Consider the following 23,501-nt stretch of genomic DNA (forward strand, 5'->3'; position numbering starts at 1 on the left):
CCTGTCTGTTAGATATTTGCTGTGTCTGATCTTCATGCTGGTGATTTTGCTTTGTCATAAGATCATTTTCTAGAAAGCTAGCACAGTAACTCTGAAGCCTCTGAATGCTTACCCCAGGTCCTCCTGTTTAACCAACTTGACATAAATAGCAGATAATTTCTTAGGGGCACATAAAGCTGAGAATATTGCAGTTCAGTCAGATGCGGGGCATAGCCATGAAAGGTCACAGTTCTTACGGTGTTGCTTGAAGTGCTGGAGAATTTCCTAATATGTTTGTGCTGTGGCTGCGTTCGTTCTGAAACCGAGGGAAGGCTGTACTTGTATCTGTTAATCTGGAGGTTCCTTATTAATAGGCTGCACACTTCATTGATTTTTAATTAATTTCTGAAGAGACACAGAGGACAAGTGCCTCAGCCCACAGACATCTCTGTACTTATTGCAGTCCACATCTCTATTGATCGCCTGCCTAAGGAGCAGAAGTAATCCATTTTAAATACACTTTCTTGGAGAGAGTGAATGCACTACACAATATACTCTCCCGATTGTAATTGCATTGGCAAGAGGTCAGTGGCTGGGGAAAGGTAGCCCATCATTTAGTATGCTGCTGGCCTTCCAAGCACAGGCTCCTCTGCAGGCTTCGTTTGAAGAAGTCCAAGTTCTCTCCCTCATGGGCAGTTCATAACTATGGAGTATTGAGACAGCGCTGGGCACGGCTCTGCTGTTGAAGTTGTGCTGGAAGCTCCTTTGCAGGACACGTTTAGCCTGGCTGCCTCTTCAGAGGAAGGAGCTGGAGCCAGTCTAACTGCAGCAATTAATCTAAGATAGACGAATAGCATTCAAAAAGCCCTTTCAAATTGTTAATGCGCTGATAGCTCTCTCTTTGGTTGCCACTTTGAAAAGCATCAAAGATTTTGCAGGAGTATGTGATCCACTGGGAACTGAATCTTGAAGTCTCTGAGCAGTCCCTAAATCAGAGGATGGGTATGTTCTTCCTGCTGGTATGCATGGCACAGGTTACAAGGGTTCGCTTTTGAAACAGTAATTCACAGTCTTTGCCATGAGGACTGTGTTCCTGCCAGCCTCTTAACTGTAGTTACTTGGCAATGAGTGTTTATTGCCCAACAAGGACAGTTTTGCAGTAATAAGTTTGTTATTTAGGCAGTTCTTATTTAAAGGCTTTTTTTACAGAAAAAGGGGTTGACAACACTTAGCTGTGGTTGCAGCCAAAACAGTGCTAAGTACTTCTGTGGTTCCTGGACAAAGGTGAGTTCTGTTAGCGTTAGTGGGCATGGCAAGCGTTAAATTCTGATTGGCAAAGCCTAGGCCCCGTGGTACATCTGTGGAAGGGCATCCATGTGGTAGAACAGAAATCTGCATCTGAATTGTCAGTGTTTTCCTTACACAGCGACCGTAAGTAGATTTCTGCCTCGCTTTTTTCTCTTCCTACATGGGACAATGCACCCAAAGGACAGTCTTTTGAAAACCCCTGACTGGTTTGTGTGCTCACCTTCAGAAGCCCTTGTGAGCAGCAGATACTGCAGAGCTAGCAGGGCAGCATCAGATGCCAAGTACTTTATCAAACTGTTGGAGGTGACCCTTTACCCATGAGTCCCTGACTTTATTAAGTTTTTCCTATTACAGCTCTTGGTCCTGTTCAGTAATTGGAGAGTCAGAAACTCTCTTGGTGTGTCTCTGCTGCAGCGTATATTTGTGCATCGCATCTATGTTGGCCTGGCGTGGGTATGAGAGGAGCTGAAAAGCTGTATCCAGGTTACCGTGTCCTTACTGCTGATACGCTTATTATAAACACAGCTACAAGGTACAATTTCTCAGGCCTCTTTGGGCTGCAGTACCATAAGCTGTGCTGTGATTTTATTCAGACATTACAGGAGAACATCATTGTCCTTTTGACCACTTTGTGAACAGGGAGGAGGTACTGCAGGAGACTCGTGTAGTCTGTGTCCACACAGCCCAGGAGGCTGGGACACCCAGCCCAAGTGAAGTGGTAACAGAGCTGATAGGAGCCACTTTGCCCCCTGAAGGCACTCAAGCTGGCGTAGGAGAGCACCTTGTGCCCAGTTGTCCCCAGGAAGCGCTGTGGCAAGTGTCTGAGTTAACTGCAAAATGGAGATTCGACACAGCTCCACAGCTCCCTTCCTCAAGAATGTCATGCATAGGAGTGAACTTTTTTTTTTTCTCCTGTCCTAACCAGCCCATGTAGCAGCTGCACAGATGTGCCTGTAGGTGGGACCAGAACCTGGAGGCACATGCAATATGGGCAGTATTGAAATAACCTGTTTCGCAGCTCATTGCTTATGCTACTAAATATATTTATGTCACATCTTTCATCAGAAGAACATGAAGTGCCTCACAGACTCTTTGTGTTCAGCAGCACCTAATCTAGATAGCTGCATAATTTGAGGGAGCCAGGGAGACAACTCATACTTTTCACAGTAGTTCAGACAAAGGACGTTCTGGATGATGACAGTGGAACAAACTCCTCTTGTGGTGATGCCTGAGGAACTTCAACACCCACCCAAGATAGCATCATTTTAAGGACCCCACAAGCTAAGAATTGTGAACCAGTCAGTTCAGCAGTGACTCATTTATCTGTGCTTTGAAGGGGTGAAAAGGCACTCCTGAGATTTTAATTTAGGATTGCAGTGCGTCTGGGCCCATCAAAATACCTGCTTAGTCCAGTCAATTAAGTCTTGAAATGACATAAGCTTATGAACTTTCTTCTCCTCTCATTTCTTTCTACTTTTTCTCCTTGTCATTTTGGAGTAGCCTGTATTTTTCCTGTAATTCTCACTTAAACATTAGCCTCGTAACCTCTTTCCCTTCCTTTTTGCTTCCTGACTTTGTTTTGACCTGTTGTGCTTTAGTGTCTTTTTTATTCTGTGTCTTGGGCCAGAGCTCAGCAATGCAGTAAATCAGGCTTTAGGACTCCTGTTACTGGAACAAATATACCACAGCAGCCACGTGATGCAGAGCAAAGATCTGATGTAGACTTTTTTTTTTTTTTTTCCCCAGGCTTGTTCTTTTGATGGGCATGTTTATACTGCCACAGGTCATGTGTGTCCTCCTGTGGTTGGTATGAAGCCAGCTCATCTCCATTTTGTGCTTCAGCTGAGTCAGACAATGTGTGATTACACTCCCATGTGTGAGAGGACAGAATTTGTACTTCTAGGTGACCCACAAGGGCAGAGATGTCAGACTAACCTGTGTGCAAAACTTCACTGTTAATTTATTTAGTGGCAGAACTAGCTTGAGTTAGCTGTGCAGGAGTTGTATTTGCACTGGTTATCTTTCCATAGGTGCAATAATCCAGCTGCACTGGGATCCTGCCTCTTAAATGCAGATAGTCTTGCGCTTGCTTCTGTGTTCTCTGAGCTGTTTAGTCCGAAGCCATTTAGCAATGTCACAACAGGACTATAAGAAAAGGGATTTATTAGCAGGCATGAATACACAGCCTCCACACTACTCATGTTGCACCACCTCAGAGTGCAGATCTAGCAAGGTTTCAGTCGTCTGGTCCTGGTCAGGTGGATAGGTCCAAAGTGGCTGTAGGAAAATCCAGCTGGTTATGTCAGCTCTGTATCCTAAGGCTGCATTTAAAGACAGGCAGCTTGAGACAAAAGCACTGGTACCCCAGATGCGGCTTGTTACATGTGAATAGCCCATTGCTTCAGACTTAAGTAAGCTGTAGAGAAGATAAACCTTGAGAGAGCGAGCTTAGTTAAGGTAACAGAAGATGGGAAGAGATATATTGCTATCACATAAGCTTTCTTTGTCTACTTTTACCAATGAGAGAGAGAGTTACTAATTTGCTCCATATAAATCTGAAGTAATTGAACTCCTAAATATTTGGGATGACACCACAGCCCGGGAGGCAGAAATGGAGCTCCCTTGCTGGCTTTACTGGAGTTGGATGAACTCTGGGCATTTCCAGAAGCCCTTGGCATCTAACCTGGTGGAGGTGTGCATGCACAGCACAGGGTGCGAGTCCTCAGCTCAGTCTGGCAGCTCTGGACTGAAATTGTTAGCGTTCTTCGCCCTCCCTTGCCTCTGAGGATGACCTCCAGCCCCAGCTCCCAAGCAGAGCTACATAACAAATCACACCTCTGCAGCTGAGTGAGTGTATTTCAGAGCAGTGTCAGTTTTTCCCTCCCACAGCTATCTCCAGAGTAACAGCTACTTAGATGATTCTGGTTGCTCCTGACAACAAAGGGCACCGCGTTTTCCTTGAAAGCGTATTTAGCCCCAGGTAAAATTACGCTTTTTCCATGGGGTAAGCGGGCAAAAAGATGATCATTTCAAGCTTTCTGTAGTGATTCCTGTTATTAAGCTGGCTGCCAGTTATTAGGATAAAAAGAGAGCAGTCTCCAAGGCTGGAGATTAATGTCCATGAGATTTGAGTTGGACTTCAAATTTTCTTTCTTCACATACCTGTTTGATGAATCTGCCATGTGTGCTGGCTTTGGTGGGTGGAAGTCATTATTGAAGAAAGGCAGGCTGCTCTTCATTTCTGGATGGGTTAAGATCAACATTCACTCTATTTAGGGAGAAAATAATGTTTATTATAGAAAACAGCAAAAAGTCACACCAGCAAAAAAAAGTGTTTATAGTACATCTGCTGTCTGCTAGTACTGCTTAAATTCTTTGAGCAGGTGAAGGTCTTTATTTTATTTTTTTAATCTGAATGGTCTTGCAGAATGTCTTCCATCATGCAAAGACATACGTATATACTTCAGGTAGTGATTCAACACACTTCAGTTCATCACTGGTAATTATCCCAAAGAGACTTTGTATTTAATGAAACATGCATAACCTGCTTAAACTCTGTCCTGAGTAATGAATACCTTTTTTTCTGGAAATAAGGTACAGGCACCTAATGGAAAGGGCTTTCAGACAAGGCTCATGCAATTCAAAGATAGACGTTCCCCAAACAGCAGCTGCCACCTTTGAAATGAGTCCAGAAGCATCTTCAGTGGGGAGATGGGACCCTGAAAAGTCCAGAAAAGTGAAGGAAATCAAATAACAGCATCTGAAACAGTCTGTGCTTGCAACTCTTACACTCTGAGCTGTACAAATGGATTCTGTGCTTAAAAACTGCCTGCAGGAACTGCGAGACAAATGACAGCAGCAGAAAGTAAATCTGGTAGTAAAGTAAGAAAACAACAAATTGTGACCATGTCTTAAAGGCAGATCTCAGGGGACAAACCCATAACTTTCCCAAGAAGTTTCATTTTGCTTTTTAAAAAAATCCCTTTACTCTTTTTTTTTTTTTTCCCCCCACCACCAGCCTGTCTTTGAGGATACTCCTCTGTAGATGTCTGCAGCACTGGAAGTCCTAATATTTTATGAACCTTGATTTGGTACTTCCTACTGCAGTTCAGCACATGGAAAGATCAGAAAGCTGTCCCATCTTACTGTCTTCTCTCCTCCTATGGATTTTTTGACACAAAGTCTCCTTTCTGCTCTCCCACTTCAGTTTGTTACAGCACGTTATCTCATTTTCAGGTCTGTCTTTTTTCTTATGAAAAGAGCATGAGCATACCTGTCCGTACCTGAAGTGATCATACCAAATCTGTCTATCCACAGTCCTGGAGACTTCACAAACACTCTGTAATAAAATTGGGAAAGATTTTCTTCCTTTATAGCTCTTAATGACTACTTTTTCGTCTACTCAACAAGATAATTTTTGTATTCTGTTATTTCTGGCCAGCTCTGAGAGTAAACTGATGGGTAGAGAGCAGAATTTTTTGCCCCCTAGTTATCACATGGAAAAATATCAAGGCTGAAAAGTGACAGGTAGGAAATTCTTACTGGAGTTAAGCTCCTAGTGGGCATTTACATCTTTTCCGTCCACCTCTCTTCCTTGAACAAAGCTGTCTTGGCTTATTACAAGTCTATTCTACCCCTCAATATTGCTATTAGTTTTCCTGGTGCTGTTGCAAGCCTTGTGTGAAAGGTATAAACATGTGGGCAGGTCAGGTTAGTAATTGCATAGGCAAGGACAAAAGACCTTTAACACTAATTGAAGCCCTGGCAAGGGCATTTGTGTCTGCTTCTGAAAGGAGAATTTACATTTTCATAGTTGTATAGTAACAGGGGTAGAAGGGATCTAGGCTACAGGCAGGTTTACTGCTGTGTATGTCTAGATAAAGATCCATATAGCGCAGGTTTGTCTTGCTACGTGACTCTGGTACTGGGTGAGGATAAGGGGTGCAGTTGTGAAAGATAAAAGGTTATTTCTCACTCATCCTGAAGTTCCAAAGGGACTTCCTCTACTTATCTGTGTTAGAGCTGTTTGTAGTGGCTGTTTGACTTCTTAAGCATCAGGCGCTGATTCAGAGAGTGATTTTATGTTAAGGAATCCTAGCAGTAATTGCATTTCTAATGACTTTCTCTGTGAGGAAACCTCTGCCGTGGCTGTGATGAGGAAGCAGCGGTGATGGGTCGGTCACGGCTGATTCTTGTGTTCATGTGAGATGAATCTGGGCTCAGAGATAATGGGACAACTGATCCTTAATGGCTTAATGGTGAACTTTTCCCCCTCACTCGTTTCAGCATAGAAGTCCCACCCAGTTGTGAATGTTCTAATACATAAACTAAAGTGTGAGGTTTCTTGTTATCTGGGTATTTTATACTTTGATAGTTATATGGAATCTGCATAGCTCTAATCTGGACAAGTCCTTAAGGGTGCTTCATTTCCCCAGCCTCACAGATCACACAGCATAGTGTCTGTCTTTTGGATCAGGCTTTAAAGTGTCGTTTTTACAAACAGGTCCCTTCCCATTGGCAGGATCTGGGGTCACTTGTAGTTCTGCCTTGTCACTCTCATTAAATGTCCTCTTGGTATTCAGTCATGGGCTTGTTGGATAGTGATGGCACCAGCTGTGTAATGCAGAGCGTATTGTTTTTATCGTGCTTCTGTGTCATGTAAAAAGATTAGAGACGTATGTAGAACACTTTTCCTGCCAGATTAGAAAGTGCCTTCAAATGATGATTTTTGGCATAGTATATGTTTAGACAGTATTGCTGTGGTGAATACCGTAGAATTCCCATTTTTAGGTTGTTTTCATTCTGCTTGTATAATCTCATCTATTGAAAAAAATATACATATATATGCCTTTTCTCTTATACTTCCACCATCCACCTTAAAACTTGTTGATAGGATACCAGGAAAATTCAACATGTTTACACTGGATATTCCTAAGATAATTTACATTTCTTCAGGTCAAGGACCTGCAGAGGATTTTGTCGCTGTCAACTGTACATGGGTTGTTTTTAGCTTTGCAGATAACACAGGTGGGAAAAAGCCCTGAGAAGCTTGTTTGACAGAGGTGAAGTGAACTGTAAGTACAATGATACACAGACAGCTATTTCTGCCCTCTTTCTGGATAGGAAAGAAAACCAGGTGTGCTATTGGTTAGGAGCAGTATTCAGGTTGGCGATTAGATGTCTTTCTAGTTTATAAGAGAGTATGAGGCTATGTTGAAGAAAATATAATTTTACTAAGCTGTTATTAAATAATTGCACAAGATTGAAATAATGAGTAGAATAAACAGTGAAGCATCCTAATGTGTTAGCCTATGTGTTTAAAAAATGCTTGGAAAATAAAAACAGAGAGAATTTTAAAAAGAGCAAGGAGACATGGTTAAGGGTATGATTGTTTAACTCTTTCAATGAAGGATGTTTCTGGACACCTTACCACCCATTCCTGCCGTCAGTAGCTAAAGATGGGAGGCTAAAGCCTTGGTGCAGGTCATCTGTTTCGATTTTAACAAGACAGATATTCTATTTCTTCATTTCTGCTAAAAGAAATCTGCAGTATCTTCATATCATTTCAGTGCTGATAGGTGCAAATTAATGTATTAAAAATGACAATTTTATTTGGGCCTAATATATTCTGATACCAACAATATTCTCTCATCACATTCCCTGGCTTCTTGTGGCCTCATCAAATTCTGCCCACAAAGATCTGTTTGCAGGTTTGGACCTTTCTCTTCCCTTACTCTGAGGTATTGAAAATTTTGACCAAATAAAGATATTGGAACTTATGTCACATCTATGAAGTTTTAGAAGTATTTCTGTTCATTCTGAAAATTTCAGATATTTCCTAAATTAAGTAGAAAGGAAGCATAAGCAGCACCTTGAGACATTTTGTCCAGGGAGGAGCTCTTTTGCGGTGAGAGATGCAGGACTGACGAGAGGAGCTTAATGCCATGGAAGCTGGAGGAAGAGATTGTGAGCTGCAGGAGAGACGTGTTGGGAGGAAGCACAAGGGCAGCTCTGTTGGCACATGGCTGCAATCCTGGCTTCAAGGGCAGCGCTTTCAGGAACCGCAAACAGCCAGTGTAACTTTAGATGGGTGAGGAACGACTGCGGTGTATTTAAAGGCACCCTGAAGCCACCCTTAAGATGAGATTCGCTCTCTGTAAGAGCAGCAAAACCGGGTGTGTGATTGTGGGCCAGAGGCTGCTCCCAAAGCATGCAGAGTCCTGCACGCACTGTTCAGCCCAACACAGCATGGGCACGGTGCTCACTCAGTGGCTTTCTGAGGCACATCCAGACAGGCTGGTTGACACCTGCCTGTAGACATCTCAGCAGACTGGCTGCAATGCCCCTGGTGACAGGGAGAGACATGAGACTGGGAGGTTGCTGTGGTCCACCTCCTTCCCAGAGTACTTGGTATGAGCAGTGTTGACACTGCCCTGAAGCCCTTTCTGGTTACTGTTTAGTGTTAGAGTTGTGAAACGGGATTTATATGAACTCCCAATCTGAATTCTACAGGACCACTTTTGTGGTTGCTTTTTCTCTGTTATACGGTGTTGTCTTTTTCTGGTTGGATTTCTACAGATGGTAATTCTTGTGTTAAGTGATGGTGCCTCTGGTTTCATGGTGTGTTTGTTGTGTGACTCAGAATTGTTTGACCTATAAGATTTATTTGTCCTTTTTCTACAGGTTTTAATTTGATGTCAAAAACCATTATGCTTTCAAAGACTTACAGTTCTCATGTTCAACAGCCAAAAGTATTGATTTGCAATTGGCAGGAGGGTGTTTGCTACAAGCAGTGCTTTTAAAAAGTAATTCCATTTGCTCTGTGCCAAAGAGTCCCTGTGTCCCTTTTCAAACCATCTTCATGTTGACTGTAGCAAAGCCTACCACATTAAAAATGAGATAGCGTTTATGCCAAACATTCTGGCACATATTTTTGAACCTTTTAGCAGTGTTTGCACTGAAATTTTTCATCTAAACGCCACAGCAGTTCAGGGCTCCACTTGATGCTTTTTGTGAAGACATCTACTTTCTGTCAAGGAAGGGCTACATCCTGGCACAGTGACCGTGTGTGTTGGCTTGCCCGTATGGATTGTCCTCATGGCGTATATGGGCGGCATGGGTGTGTGTGAGCTTCTTATGCTGTAAAAGGGCATAAAATCTGGCCCATGACACTGAGTAATCTGGTTATTTTAATCACTACCTGTGACTCTCTGAATTATCAGCTGTATTATGGGATAATACGATCTCTTAGGCATTCAGCAGCGACTTTTTTAAAATTACCATATATATTATACAGAGCTAATATATTAAGAGATACCTTAAGGGTAATTATCAAGTGTGTAATTTCATCTGTATGTTCTTGTAATGATGGTTAATGTCATAAATGCCTTTTAATGAAATTATAGGCTTGTAATCCTGCCTGACTATCCTTTGTGTGTCATATAATTAATAAGACCAAGCTTTGGTGTTCATCTCAGTTTCACAAAGCATCACCTAAATTTACGTACTGATGGTAGATGGTTAATCTCTCATCAGAATAAGAGTAAGGTTAAGGCCAGGCGGCTTGAGTATATGTTACCTTATCTTCACAGGCAGCTGGATGGGCTTGTTAACAAAAGTACTTCTAACAGAATGTTTGTGCTCATTAAAAAAAGACTATTGATCTAGTGTCTTATTATAATACTCCATGCAAAACTTTAAGGGAGTGAAAAGGCAAGTGGGTTGCAGCACTTGGAATAAATAATTGTTCTCCTTCTAATTCACTGAGGGCAGTGAAAATTGGTGTCCAACTAAAAAGCATTTGGAGATGGGTAAAACTTACCTGGAATGTAGAAGAGCTGGGATTGTTTCCCAGTCTGACCTGATTTCTGTGGGGCTCTGGCTAAGTTAATTATTTTTTATGGTCTCCGTATTTCCTTTCTGAAAAATAAGGGCTGTAATTTTTCTTTTCTTTGTCTCGCATTTCCAGATTTTAAATTTGCTGGAGCAAATTTGTGTGGTTTGTTTTGGTTTTGTTTTCTTTGCCAATTGCCATATAATCTTATACAATCGTTCACATTGGAAGGAGCCTAAGGTCACCTAATTCCACCTCCTGCCCAGAGCAAAGGCAGCATTGAACTTCTGTCTTCTAGGCCATTTTCTTATTGTGAACACCAATAAGGGAACTAGAAATGTTATGTCACCAGTGAAAAGTAGTTCTAAAAAAAAGATTGTTTTACTGTTCTTTGTCCTTCAGGGAATGATGTACCTGGAAGAAAGGAGACTTGTGCACCGGGACTTGGCAGCCCGTAACGTCTTGGTGAAATCACCAAACCATGTGAAGATCACTGACTTTGGCTTGGCCAGACTTTTGGAAGGGGATGAGAAGGAGTATAATGCTGATGGAGGGAAGGTGAGTACTGAACATGTCTGGCAGTAAATATATCATATTCTGACAAATCTCCTGAAGCTGCTCTTCAGGGCAATGTATCCCTACGGGACTATTATCTATGTAAGAAAGTCTGTCAGTGACTTAGCAAAGCCCTGTCTTCTAGAAGAACTCTGTTGTGACAGCACACAGAAAAGCTGCTCATTTTTTCCTAAGTGAGCTTCTCCAGGTGCTGAAATACGGTTGTCTGAACAGTTTTCACACTCAGAATTAGATTTTGTTCATATGCTCCATTTTGTGTCTTGTTTTGAAGATTTCCGAGTGATGGATGTTCTAGGACATTCCTGCCAAGCCCCTTTCTCTGATCAGTAAGGAACTCCATAACTTGCAGTTGCATTTTCCCAGATAAGTAGTTTTCCAGAAAACAAAAAAGAAGGCCACAGAACATGTTTTTATTTGTAGCATATGAGAGTTTACATATGCTCAGCAAAGAGCCACTTCTGTCAGATTGGAAGAGCCTGCATACACATTTCTTGCATCCAAGTCTCCGCTACCATGCTGAATGCCAGGCAGCTAGAAAGCTTGCTTGAGGATTATTTTGAAACCATTTTCCCATGCTACTTTTCAGCATACCACAGAACATCATACAGCGCCTCACCCCATTTCTAATGCCTTCAGATTAATGCGTTGTAAAATTCTGAAGGCTGTAAGTACACACTGCTGCTGGCTGCTCCCTAAACATCTTGAATCTCCACATTTCAACCTGTCACAAAATCCCAAAGGGTTCTGCGTCTCCTGTCATTCTATTTCCTGAATGTTCAGTTTGCTTTCTATCTACCTGCTATCTATGTTTTTCTGCGCTTGCTTATGCCCTTGTCTGGGACAAACAGCTGTTGCCAGTGTGTGCTTTTCTCCTGGATGGCCTCTTGCCTTATTTGTGTGGCTGCTGCCTTTGGCAGCTGTTGCATGGATTACATCAGCATTTCAGTCAATGAGGTGAAGAGCTTGAAAGGAGTCACCAATGCTTTCTCATTTCCCCAGTAAAGAGACCTCCTGGCAGGGAAGGTGGAGTTTTGGCTGTCTTCCCTGATTCCTTCAGCTCTCTAATCCCCTCTCAGTAACCCCTCTGCCTCCTGCCTCCATCAGCCAGTGAATGACACAAAATGAGCTGGTCCTTGCAAACCAGCTGTTCCCTGGCAGCTGTTAGATGGTGTCTTGGACTTGTGAGGCCCATCACACGGGAGTTCTGGAACAGGATTTATGCATCAGACGTGTCACTTCCCAGTTCTGGAGAAGCATCCTGTGAAATTTAGAAGATATTTTCAGCTTAAAATTGTATTGAGAACATGCTCAGACAGATTCAGACTGGATAAAAGGAAAAACTTCTTCACCGTGATGACAAACAATTTATCATGTTGCCCACAGAGGTGGTACCCTTTCCATCCTTGGAGTTTTTTGAATCCAGACTGGATAAAGCCATGAGCAACTTGGTCTGATCTCATAGCTGACCCTGCTTTGAGCCCAAGGTTGGACTAGAGACCTCCAGAGGTCCCTTCCAACCTGAGTTATCCCATGATGAACAATGAAACTTTGCTCCTTCAGCAGTTGTTCCACTTTGGAACAACCCAATCATATTTAATGGTAATGAAATCAATATATTTCTTTGGAGTTTAGCGGAGGAGGATGAACTGTCTTCACAAATGATAAGCCAACCTTCATTTAAAAGTGCTATTTTTGCCACAACAATATAGGTTATGTTCATTAGTCAACTTCATGGAAGGTATTTTCATATGGGTTTGAATGAAGACACATCCTCTGCTTTTACACCCACCATCTGTTCAGATTTTGCATGCAGTTACAGATCTCTTTGGTTTATTCGAGTACATCTTCCATAGTTCCAAATTACACATGACCCATAGAAGTCTATGCCAGGCAGATATCTTTTAAGTGTCTGTCCATTAGAAGTTAATGACTCCAAGAATGTGCCTCACCAGCCCAGCTCAGGAATAGGGAACACTGTGAATCTCATTTTGACATGAACTCAAGAGGGTGAATCCTCATGCAAAACATGGGTTTGTGTTTGCCCACACACCCTTCTGGGTCAGAAACAATGAGCTCTCCCCAAGGGCGATTCAGAGCCAAAGGCTGACTTGGGGCTTCGACTTGCTTTCGGAAACAACTTTTCTCACTGCAGTAACAATACAGAGGACTGGGAAGGCTGAGTTCCTAACGAATACTAGGAATTAGAAAATAAGCACTGTAAATTCTCCCTGTTGCCTGTTTACTTTGAAGATAATTATGTGCGCTGTGAAGTGTTATGGACACTACATTGTTTGCTAGCCTCATTAGAGAGCAATCGAGATAGCAATGTCTGGTTTTGCAAAGTGTTGAGGCAAAAGAGCTTCTGTATTCCACCTTCTCTGCCGCACTTCAGATTTAAGGGGATTGGATGTGATTTTTGCTTTGGTCCCTTTTTTACACAGGTATGATGAAAAAGTGAGTTGTTCCATTGCATCAGAATCAGTAAAATTTGGGTGGTATGAGAAGTTGTGCAAAATAACTGGTTCGTATTTTTCACCTTTATATGTTTTACGAGGCAAAGCCCCATTGTACAGGGCAGGAACAACCATTTCCTCTGCTGGATTGTGCTGCTTTTTTTTTTTTTTTAACTTGCAGTTGAAAAAGGAAATGGGGAGGAAGCCAATGTCTATATATAGGATCTGTCTGTATTGTTCTAATGTTATCTTTCTAAGGTTACATTTCTCTTGTCTTTCCCTAGATGCCAATTAAGTGGATGGCTCTGGAGTGCATACACTACAGGAAATTTACTCATCAGAGTGATGTTTGGAGCTATGGTAAATCTTCATGTGATTAATTTAAAAATGCATCTCTTGTAGAGCATTAAACCAAGTAGTATTACAGTGGTAAAGATATCCTCTTTTCCTAGAGGAGGTAATTCCAGTGGGTATCGACCTTCCTTTTTTTTTTTCCCGCTTTTTCTGATGGTTTGGTTTTTTTTAATGTGTAATTCTAAACAGCAATTGTTACTTGTCTCCTGCGTTACTTCTGTACTCAGTAAAATACATTATCATGATGTCCCTGCTGGAATGACTGCCGTAAGGTCTGAGCTGGCAGAAGTTTGGCTGATTATTATGACAGAAGAAGGCCTCTTTCAGCTCAGCCACAGATTCATAAAAATACAGCTGCAGGTCATAATTTTCAGCAGTCCTTTGAAAATCTTAACTCTAAAAGCCATGAATGTCAAAAAACATTTTCAGGCTTATGGGACTTTCTGTACCTACAGTCAGATAAAAGGGAATTTGTCATAGTACACAGCAAATACAGCAAAAGAAAGAAGAGAAAGAGATGAGCTCTCCAAGCTAACTAAAACAAGCATTTTTTTCATTTCATAGATAACTTGGGAATTGGTTAGACAGGTCAGCTCATGCGGGCTCCACACACACCAAAACAAAAGTCACATTCGAGAAATGAAATGTTCATTTGCCGTTGTTAATTCTGTTATCCAGATGAGCTATTGTGCCACATCTGCTGAACTGTCTGCCTGTTTATCTAGTGTAGCTATTATTAATAAAATCATATATACATTTCTAAGTGGAATTTTTCAGCAGACCCTAGCACTAGGGACTCCTATTTACATTTCCTGTTGCCATATTGTTTTGAAACAAAAAGGTGTACAATTCTATTCATTACTCACTTTTACCTGTGGGTAGCAGCAAAAGACACTGTTTGCTGTGACTGGTTAGCTGCCACCTTCTATTCAGCTGAGAAAAACATATGAAAGTTAAATTGATCATATAAAGCTGCTCTTTCTCCTCAAATTCTGTATACCTTGTATCACTTAGTAAGAAATATACCTTCATTTATGAAATTCATTTTAAATGCAGGAAGCCCAGAATGTGTACAATCAGAAAGGACAAGACCAAAAAGAATTGGCAAGTTATAGTTATTGAACATCAACAAAGAGGTGAATGAGGGTGAAGTAAATATGTGTTTTATACAAATGGTAATTTTGCCCGTCACCTTTCACATTAGCGTGACAGCTGGCAAAATGTGGTTACTGATCTGGAGGCGTGTTTAAAATGACCTTTGCAATAAAAATAAAAGTTAAACTGGCGTGACAGCAGCATTTTCAATATTTAAGATTTTGTTGGGGGATGAATTCTGTTACTTATAATATATGATCCTTATTTCCAGCTCTGATGCCAAACCAAATCCTATGGCTATTCAAAAAGAGAATCTTGGTTTTGAAGCATAGCACTATCATAACTCAAATCCATTAGGTGATTTAAGGAAAAAAAATAATACAAGTGGCTCTGAATGACTTACAAGACAATGAAATAATGTTACTCAGTGCTGTACCTTCGTGGGAAATCGATGTTCTAGGTTAGGGAGCATCTGCGTTTTTTGCCCTTAAAATAATAGAGTACATCAGCCATTTATTTTCCTTTTTGATATGATAAAAGAGTGTGATGCATTCTTTTGTTATTGCATCCATTTACTTTACCACCATTTATTTGTCTTAGACCTTTCTCTTGTGCCTCAGATCTATCATCCTGCTTCTTACACCAATAAAAATGAGGGAAGTTGTTTTTGAAGATTAACAGAAAGTTCTGTTGCACCATTTTATTGAGCTTTTAAAATGGCAGACCAAACGTCAGTGTTTTTACAGGTAGTAGTGTAATGAAGAAGAGATAGCAGTCCAGAACTGGGCCAAAATACTGCGGTGAAAGAAATTGTGAAGGAATCTTAGTATGACCTCAAATATTAACACTCTCTTTTTCCTGTCTAGGAGTCACTATCTGGGAGCTAATGACCTTTGGTGGGAAGCCATACGACGGAATCCCAACCCGAGAGATCCCCGACCTGTTAGAGAAAGGGGAACGGTTGCCCCAACCTCCAATCTGCACTATTGATGTTTATATGGTGATGGTGAAGTGTAAGTAATAGTTGTTTTTATTATCCCTATGCTCAGTGCAGGAGGGACACTGTTTTACAACATTTGCGTCTACAGTCACTGACAGTGCTGGGTAATAGGGCAGGCTGCTTCAAAATAAAAGATTCCCAAGATACTGTAAATTCCATTTAAATACTGTATGCACATTTTTTTGCATTTGCAAAAGCTATAAATTTAGCCATGAAGGATTGAGTTAGCTCAGCTTCTTATTACTGTCAGATGGTATCTCTCATTCTTGCTGTGAAGTCAAAATTGTATGATTGTTATTGTAAACCCTTGTCATTTCCATGACAATTGATTTTGATGTTAAAAAAGATAGCATTAAACATAATTATGGTACATGGATACCCAGCCAGTGAAGCTTGTGAGGAGAAAACTGGTTCTAAATATTGAGGAAAGAAAGCATGAATGTTTTATTGTTAGCAATAAGAATGTTGATTGCAATCGTAATAATGAAAAGTTAAATTAATACAAGAAATGCTACGGAGAGGATATTTTTTGTCATTCTTAGTCCAGTACAATAATTTATGAATATTCTTACTTTAGCAAAAAAAGGAAAACAGTCTGCACATGGTTTCTTCCTACCCTTTTATCGCCAAGATACCCACATGAGTGACAGTATCCTCCAAGGCTATGCTTCTAATTTAAAAAGAATTAGCAACATCTCTCTGGTGTTTCTGACTTAATTTAAGTGAGATTAGCATGCAGACATCTCGTCCATCTTATACAGGCCTTTCCTTTTTGCTTTGTACACAAAAAACCTGAAATAAAATAACACTAAAAGAGGTAGATAATGTATCTTCTGAAAACATTTGTGCTGTGCATGCAGGTGTGGAAATTGTCTGAACAGTGCAAGGGATTCATGTTGTTTGCGTGCAAAAATGTTCCATCTGATAGGATTTCTAGTGAGTGTGAGACTAATCTCAGTGGACGAAAGGAAGTCCTAGTAGATGGGGTATTCTGGAAGATGGAAAGTTACAGCGAGACGTACAGACTTAGTCCTGCAATGTTTGTGTGAAGTTCTTTATGAGCTATAGTTGCTTTGTTTTTCCTGTGTTGGTCGCTACTTCAGTGAAACGGCATGAAGGAGATAAGGCCTGCCTCATTTAGTCTCCCTGGCAAATGAGAACATGTTCTGGGGAAGCTGCTGATAGAATCTTCCATTAGAAAGAGCTGACACCAAGATAAACTAGTTGCTGGTGGTGACTGCCTCTGCTATTTGCTCGTTCTGCAGAAAGCATTAGCATGGATTGAGAATTGTTGTTCCTAATGGGTGCTTCTTGGAGAGTGAAGGACAAAAGAATCACCCTTACTAAATTAAAATAGCATCTAATGCCTTGTGTGAGGTTCGTGTTAATGCTGCAGACACGTGAATGCAGAATTACCTGAAAAGTGAATGTGAGGTCAGTAACCCTGTAGATCTGTTGAACAGATCTTTTTAATCTAAGTCACTGTGGAACAGTAGGACAGTTAAAGGAAAATTGTATTTAGTAGTAACTGTTAATAAACCCACCAGATTCAAATGAGATCAGATTCATTATATGAGAAGTTGGACATGTCCATAATAAAAGACAGTTGGGGCTGACATCTAAATGAGCAAGACAGACTCAGAAAACTGCAAGGTGGTGTTGTCTCTGTTTTGGGGATGGGGAGCAGGAGCTCAGAGCAAATTAAGAAGAAATCCATGCAGTGCGGAACATCTAGTCTTCTCTGACCAAGACCAGATGTTTTGCATTTTAGATGAATAATAGAGTTCTAGCTTTTCGTTCTTCTGGACTCTCCATTGCATATTTTCTTTAGGCCAGAGCTATCAAGGACATTTTTTAAAAACTGATTTCTTCCTTTGACAATTAACTGTTTTCTTTCTTATTTTTTTATCTGTCTCCAGGCTGGATGATTGATGCTGACAGTCGGCCTAAATTCAAGGAGCTGGCTGCTGAATTCTCTAGAATGGCTCGAGACCCTCAGAGATACCTAGTAATTCAGGTAAGCAGCTCTGCAACATCAGGGGGACTGGGGGGAAAGAATTCTGTCTACCAAACCCGACTGTTAAGGGGGTTACCTTTGAATGTCTTAAGTTCAAGGTGCAATAGACCCACACCAGCATGATTCATCACATGAAACTACATTGTGGCAGCTGTGCAGTACCAGTGTAGTCATATCTGTTGACTACATGTAGCTGGAGCTGTGTACGCCCTGAGTACAGGCGTATGTGGAAGTTTTTTTCTTTTTGCTCCCACATTCTGGAGGACCCTAGAGTTGTGTTTGTGTTTATTATAACTCAGATTCAAGCAACAGCAAATGAATCCAGCTATTTGGAAAGGTCCTTAGGTGGTCCCAGTGTGTGTGAACAGTTAAAATGAAAAATTAAAAGAAGTAAAGTGATGTTGAAATACTAGAGGCCAAAGCACAGAATTAGTTTGATCCAGTTAATGATACTCTCCTGCTATATCTGCTCCACGTCATGGAGTACAGGGCAGAGATACGTCCAGTTGTAAGAATTCTGAGCTGAAAAGCCTCCAGAAGTACCGTCACTGCCAGTTTGTGTCTCCTGATGTCTTCTGGCTCTAGTGCTAGTCTCACTGTATAGTGCTTCATTTTGCTGTGTAGACATGCAAGCCTACTCATGGTCTGTTATTGAACAGCGTGAATGTGTGCTACTCTCCTTCAGCTTGAGGAGGAGTCAAATATATTTGAAAAGTAAAATACTAGTCAAGAGGATTTGTGGTGCTGAATGTGGAATTTCTCTTGCAGTATTCCACAATGTGTTAAATTGTAAGCTCAACTGATACAAATGATTCTAGAAAAATCAATCTGATTAAATTACTTCACTAGATAGGACATGTTTCCCTATTCCAAATACATCTTCCCTCCCTTTCTCTCCCCTGTTATATAGGCTGGTGGGTATTTCATCCTGTGAGGCTTTTTCTCCAGTGATCCTTGCAGACAATACATGCCATGTGCTTCTCAAGCAGAAACCAACTAACTCCGTTGCACTGGTATCTCTGCCCTTATGACTCCACATTCCCCCCAGATGCAATCATAGATGACAAGCTTGCTGTTGAGCTTTTAGACTGATCTGTGTGCACCCAATAGCACAGCCATCATTCCCTGCTGGATTCCACATGTGGCATAATAATTCTTACAGGGTGGGAGGCCATTTTTAGCCATGCAATTAAGTTCGGCATCATTTCTATGGGGTATTAAGTGTTCGGGACACGGGCTGCCTTTTGGGATGTTTTGTGGCACCGAGCAAAGCGCAGCCCTGATTTGCCTCTCCAGCTCATAGATGCTATTGCAACAAAAATACGTGTCATTGTTGCTGCTGTTGTTGCCTGGTTTGATTTTTATTGCTTTCAGCTCTGTTACATTCTGCAGAACTTTTCATATGGATAAGAGGGAAACTTAGCCCCCAAGTCTCTAAAACTACAAATTAAAATAAAGCAAACACATAGACACAGCAGTTTCCATGTTATTCTCTGCCCTGCCCCCTCCATGTGAGCCTAAATAGCTGAGATATTTCACCAAATACATCAGGCCTTGACAGAACTTGGGTCAGAAACTGAGCTTGTATGGGAAAAAGAAAAGAAGAAATAAAAACTCAGCCACCAGAATGCCAAAAAATGCCTTTTCTTGATTTATGCATTTATTCCCTTTCTGTCATCATATTCCCAGGAAAAAAAAAGAAAAAATCAAACCAAATGACGTGGATGTGGTGCTTTAGAACAAACAAAGCAGCATGTGTGGTTCCTGCAGCCTGGCTGCCAGGCCATTAAGAAGGCTGAATTCCCTGTTGGGAAATTAATCCGTCTTTTGACTATTTTCTCTCTCAATACAACCTATTTAGGGAGATGATCGTATGAAGCTCCCAAGCCCAAATGACAGCAAGTTCTTCCAAAACCTTCTCGATGAGGAAGACCTGGAAGATATGATGGATGCTGAAGAGTATCTTGTTCCTCAAGCCTTCAACATCCCACCTCCCATCTACACCTCGAGGACAAGAATTGATTCCAACAGGGTAAGAGCAAGCTCTGACAGAAAATATTGGTTATTATAAAAAGCACAGGTGGAGATTTAAGTGCAATAATCAAACACAGGCCAGAGTTGCCTTGGGAATTACAGGCTCCCATTGTAAAGAGACTGACTATAAAAATGTTGTCACTGGGTTCCCTGTTCATTGTGCCTCAGTGAATTATAAATTAATAGCTCAGCCCTGAGTGCACAAAGGCTCGACTTGAACTGCCTGTCCTGAAAGCGGAGCTGAGACTTGGGAAGCCAAGCAGTGTTGTTTCTCAGCTATGTACCGTCCTGGCCAGGAAGTGCATAGCTCTGATTCTCCCATCCCTACAATCCTGTTGTCTTGACAGGACTGGCACTGATGTAACGGAGGCAGCTGCGATATATAGATAATGCTGCTTTTGTGTCTGGAGCCAGATTTCAAACCCAGCCCCTTTTCCTGTTTGTTTGTGATGCTTTCATGGCCGCCCCTCACAAACATGTGTTTTTGCTGAGCACATCACAGATTTTAGCATGTTGATCTTCGTGCCATCCCTGTGAGGGGAGGAAATGCTGTTCACTTTAGAGGGGGATCTGAGGTACAGAGATTGCTCGGGTGGAATTCAGCTCACATAACTCTAACCATCAAAAGGATGAGGATATAATCTAAGATCTTCATCTAGGCTCATTTTGTGTCATTGGAAGAGAGTTTGTGTGCCCAGTGCCTGCCTTGGACATTTACAGTAGGATAAGTTACTTTCTGGAGGTGTCTTTATCCACTGAGATCCCCCCATGCTCCCTTTCTTGGAAAGTCACATTTTAAATACTAAGTGGAGTCTCACTGAAATGCTGGTGTTTATTCCTCATGCTTTAGAAACCTTTTGGACTTGTGTCCTTAGTTGAGATAGTTCCAAATTCATACCTTGGTCTGAACTGATTATACCATGTGAGGTAGGGAAGAGGTAAGCGAAGGAATCCAGTATATAAACCGGGTCAGTATTCATGCTCTGACCATACACTGCGTGAAGTTCTTTTGGCTCTGCTGAGTAAAGTAGTGCTTTTCTGGGATCAGGAAGGGAGAATCTGATATTAAATAATATCCAGTCAATTCATAAGGAAATTGCTACTGTTTTTAAAGGCAAGGGGACTAGAGAGGTCTTTGGAAGAGGCTGGGTTGTAGTCCCACTGGCTAAGCTGGATTCACGCAGCATTTCTCCTGCATCACTGAAAGGCAGTGAAGGGGGGAAGATGCACGAATTAACAATAAGCAAGAAACTTCCTCTTTATGGCAGCATGAGTTAATTTTTAGTGTTGATGCTGATCTGAAATAATTCACTTTTCCTCCTAGCTATCTCTGGGAGAGGTTTTGTTTCCTTTGCTGCCAGCTTCTGAGAGAAGAAGGAATCAGCAATAGTTACCTTTGAAAGGTGCTCACTGTTACACTAATGTAAATCACTGTAGCTTAGTGGAGTGCTGCCATTTACCCCAACGTAGGGCTGAGAGAGCAGAGTCAGACCCATAAGCTTTGCTATATTCATCTTACTCCTATATTAGTGGGAAACACTGGAGCCCATTTAAAGCAGAAGGGATTAGTAGGAAAATGTAATTGCCTTTTCAACAGTTCTTTTGCCCTCTGTCTCAAGTGCCAGTCAAGCAGAGGACTCCACTAGAGCTGAAGGAATTAATTCCAACAAAAATCCAAGAGTAAATATTCTGAAGGAGTTTTTTAGAATGTTCTGTTTGGACAGCCAACATGCTTGCTGGCATCATTCATTATTATTATTGTTGTTGTTGTTGTTGTTAAAGTAACTTTCTCACAGCCTTTGCCCAACTTTAAACCACGTTTGCAACTACTTGAACACATGTGATCCCCTTGAAGTCAACAGAACTGCAGAGAGAGACCTTTATTTTGCTACACAGAGAGTCTCCATCACATTCTTGATGTGACGTTCCCTCTCTGCAGCTCACAATTTCCCATCTTGGCTTGAGACTTCAATCTTGTACCACTGAAGTCAGTGGGAGCGTTGCTTTGCAATTCAATTTAACGACAGTAGTGAGACTGCATCCTTATTTCAGTAACTCGTACTGTTGGGAATTTTTCTCTGGCATCGTACAACAATCTAACACTTAAATCTGGAATTACACTTTGCCAAACGTTTTCGGATTCTGAGCCAGGTTTTCTGACCCGGGTACCTGAGGGACAGAAAGCTTGCACCCAGCTCTGTATTTCTGCACCCCTTCCGACTTCATAGTCTTTTTCTTAATTGTAGCAGCCTCTTTATGGAGGGGTTATTTTCAAGGCCAAAAGAAGAGGTGGGCAAAGAGGTTGCCATTGAACAACCAGCTGATTTATAGCACTTGCTAATATCGTTTGAGACTGACTGCTCTCCTGGAACAGGATTACCAATAGAATTTTGATGCTTGTCCATTGTCTCAGCTTCAGTCTCAACTTTGCTTGCTAACAATTCTGCATCTCCTAAATGCCCTGCTAGTACTGCCACATAGGCAAATACATCTAGATCACACAAAGGCCACAGGACCTTGTTGCTGGAGGGGCTTGTGACTAAGTTGAAAGCCCCGTAGCACCTTAGCATTCCTGGTTTCCTTTGCAGAGAGGTTTTTTCTGGATGCAGTACATTTGTTTCCTCTCTGTGCAGAACTCCATATACTTGTCTGTTGTTTTTCTGAAGCATTCAGGTTCTTGGCACATTAACTATTCTTCCAGTGAAGATTCATGTTGATTTAAAACAAAATACACAGTAGCTCCTTCAAGGTAATAGTGTGTCTGCTGTGAATAGTTCAGTACAGATGGATGTCAACTATAAGAATCACACAGAACTGAAATGCTGTCAGAGCTCTCTATCAGCAGTTGTGTGATTTTGTCTTCGTGTTTCCTTTGTATAGTTTGTGATTTATACTTGTTTGGTGTGGTGAATATTAATACTGCACAAACTCATTATGGTGCTGCTACAGCCATAGATGCTGAGTGAATTGATATAGCTTAGGTAGTTTGTGTTCACTGTGTCTGGCAAATTAAATTCTGTGGGGAGATTGCCAGACAGTTTGGTAAGAAGTAAAACATACAGACAAGAGCTACACGATCCTTGTGTCATTTTCAGAGATCAGAAGCATGAAAGATACTGTATTTCCCGTCTTAGTTGTTCTGATTATAGTTTTAGTGAAGAAAGAGTCGGTTATGTGATGGCAGGGTGTTGTGTTCCTTCTCTGGGCATGTTGTACTGACAGCTTCAGTTGAGTGTTCCGGCAGCACAGCTCTACTGGGGACAAAAGTTTGCAGGAAGAAAGCAGGGAGATCGTGAGCCTCCTCACACTTAGGCTTTGAAGTCAGGGAATTAAGGGAGAGCCTTTACTTTCTAAGGGAAGCTCTGAAGTTTCTCTAGGGTGATCTCGGTCCTAAATCCTTGCAGTTTGTTGCCTGGCGGAGGCGCCGCTGGATGAGGTTTGCATAAAACACTGCACTGCCTGCCTTCTCCCTCCCATGTGAAGAAAAAAGCTATTTGGATATGAATTAATAGCACAGAGCTGCAGCCCATGGAAAGAAGATTGGAAAGAGGGAAGCCTTCCGGGGAGCTACCAGCTCCCTTGGAAGTGTCACATCCTTCTTCCTCCAGGAATTACTGAGATTTATGAAGCTGTGAGGCTCAGGCACAGCTTCAGCATTTTCGTCACACCCACACTGGCTTCATACTATCACGTCTTTGGGATATAGCCCGTAACAGTGCCCTCTGTTATGAAGTCCAACCTGAGACTGATGCAGGTTTTAAATAAAAATTAGCATCCAAAGCTAAATTGAATTCTTTCATTGCACCTGAGATTCTTCAGTTGCAATTTCAGCTCTTCGGCTTTTCCCAGCTT

At 41.5% G+C, this 23,501-nt stretch overlaps 1 protein-coding gene across 9 annotated transcripts in view; it reads left to right on the top strand.

Moving 5' to 3' along the window:
- ERBB4 (erb-b2 receptor tyrosine kinase 4) overlaps window positions 1-23,501 on the top strand; it is a 617,927-nt gene that overhangs the window by 571,614 nt on the left and 22,812 nt on the right. For all 9 annotated transcript variants that reach the window (XR_010606397.1, XR_010606399.1, XR_010606398.1 and 6 more), the window contains 5 exons: window positions 10,523-10,678; window positions 13,434-13,509; window positions 15,465-15,611; window positions 17,518-17,615; window positions 19,477-19,647. Coding sequence is in view for 1 of the 9 variants with exons in the window: in XM_065638016.1 (XP_065494088.1) it covers window positions 10,523-10,678; window positions 13,434-13,509; window positions 15,465-15,611; window positions 17,518-17,615; window positions 19,477-19,647 (648 nt within the window). In the remaining 8 variants the exon portion in view is untranslated. The remainder of the gene's footprint in view (window positions 1-10,522; window positions 10,679-13,433; window positions 13,510-15,464; window positions 15,612-17,517; window positions 17,616-19,476; window positions 19,648-23,501) is intronic.

Source organism: Caloenas nicobarica, chromosome 6, assembly GCF_036013445.1.
Source record: "Caloenas nicobarica isolate bCalNic1 chromosome 6, bCalNic1.hap1, whole genome shotgun sequence".
Lineage (NCBI taxonomy): Eukaryota > Metazoa > Chordata > Aves > Columbiformes > Columbidae > Caloenas > Caloenas nicobarica.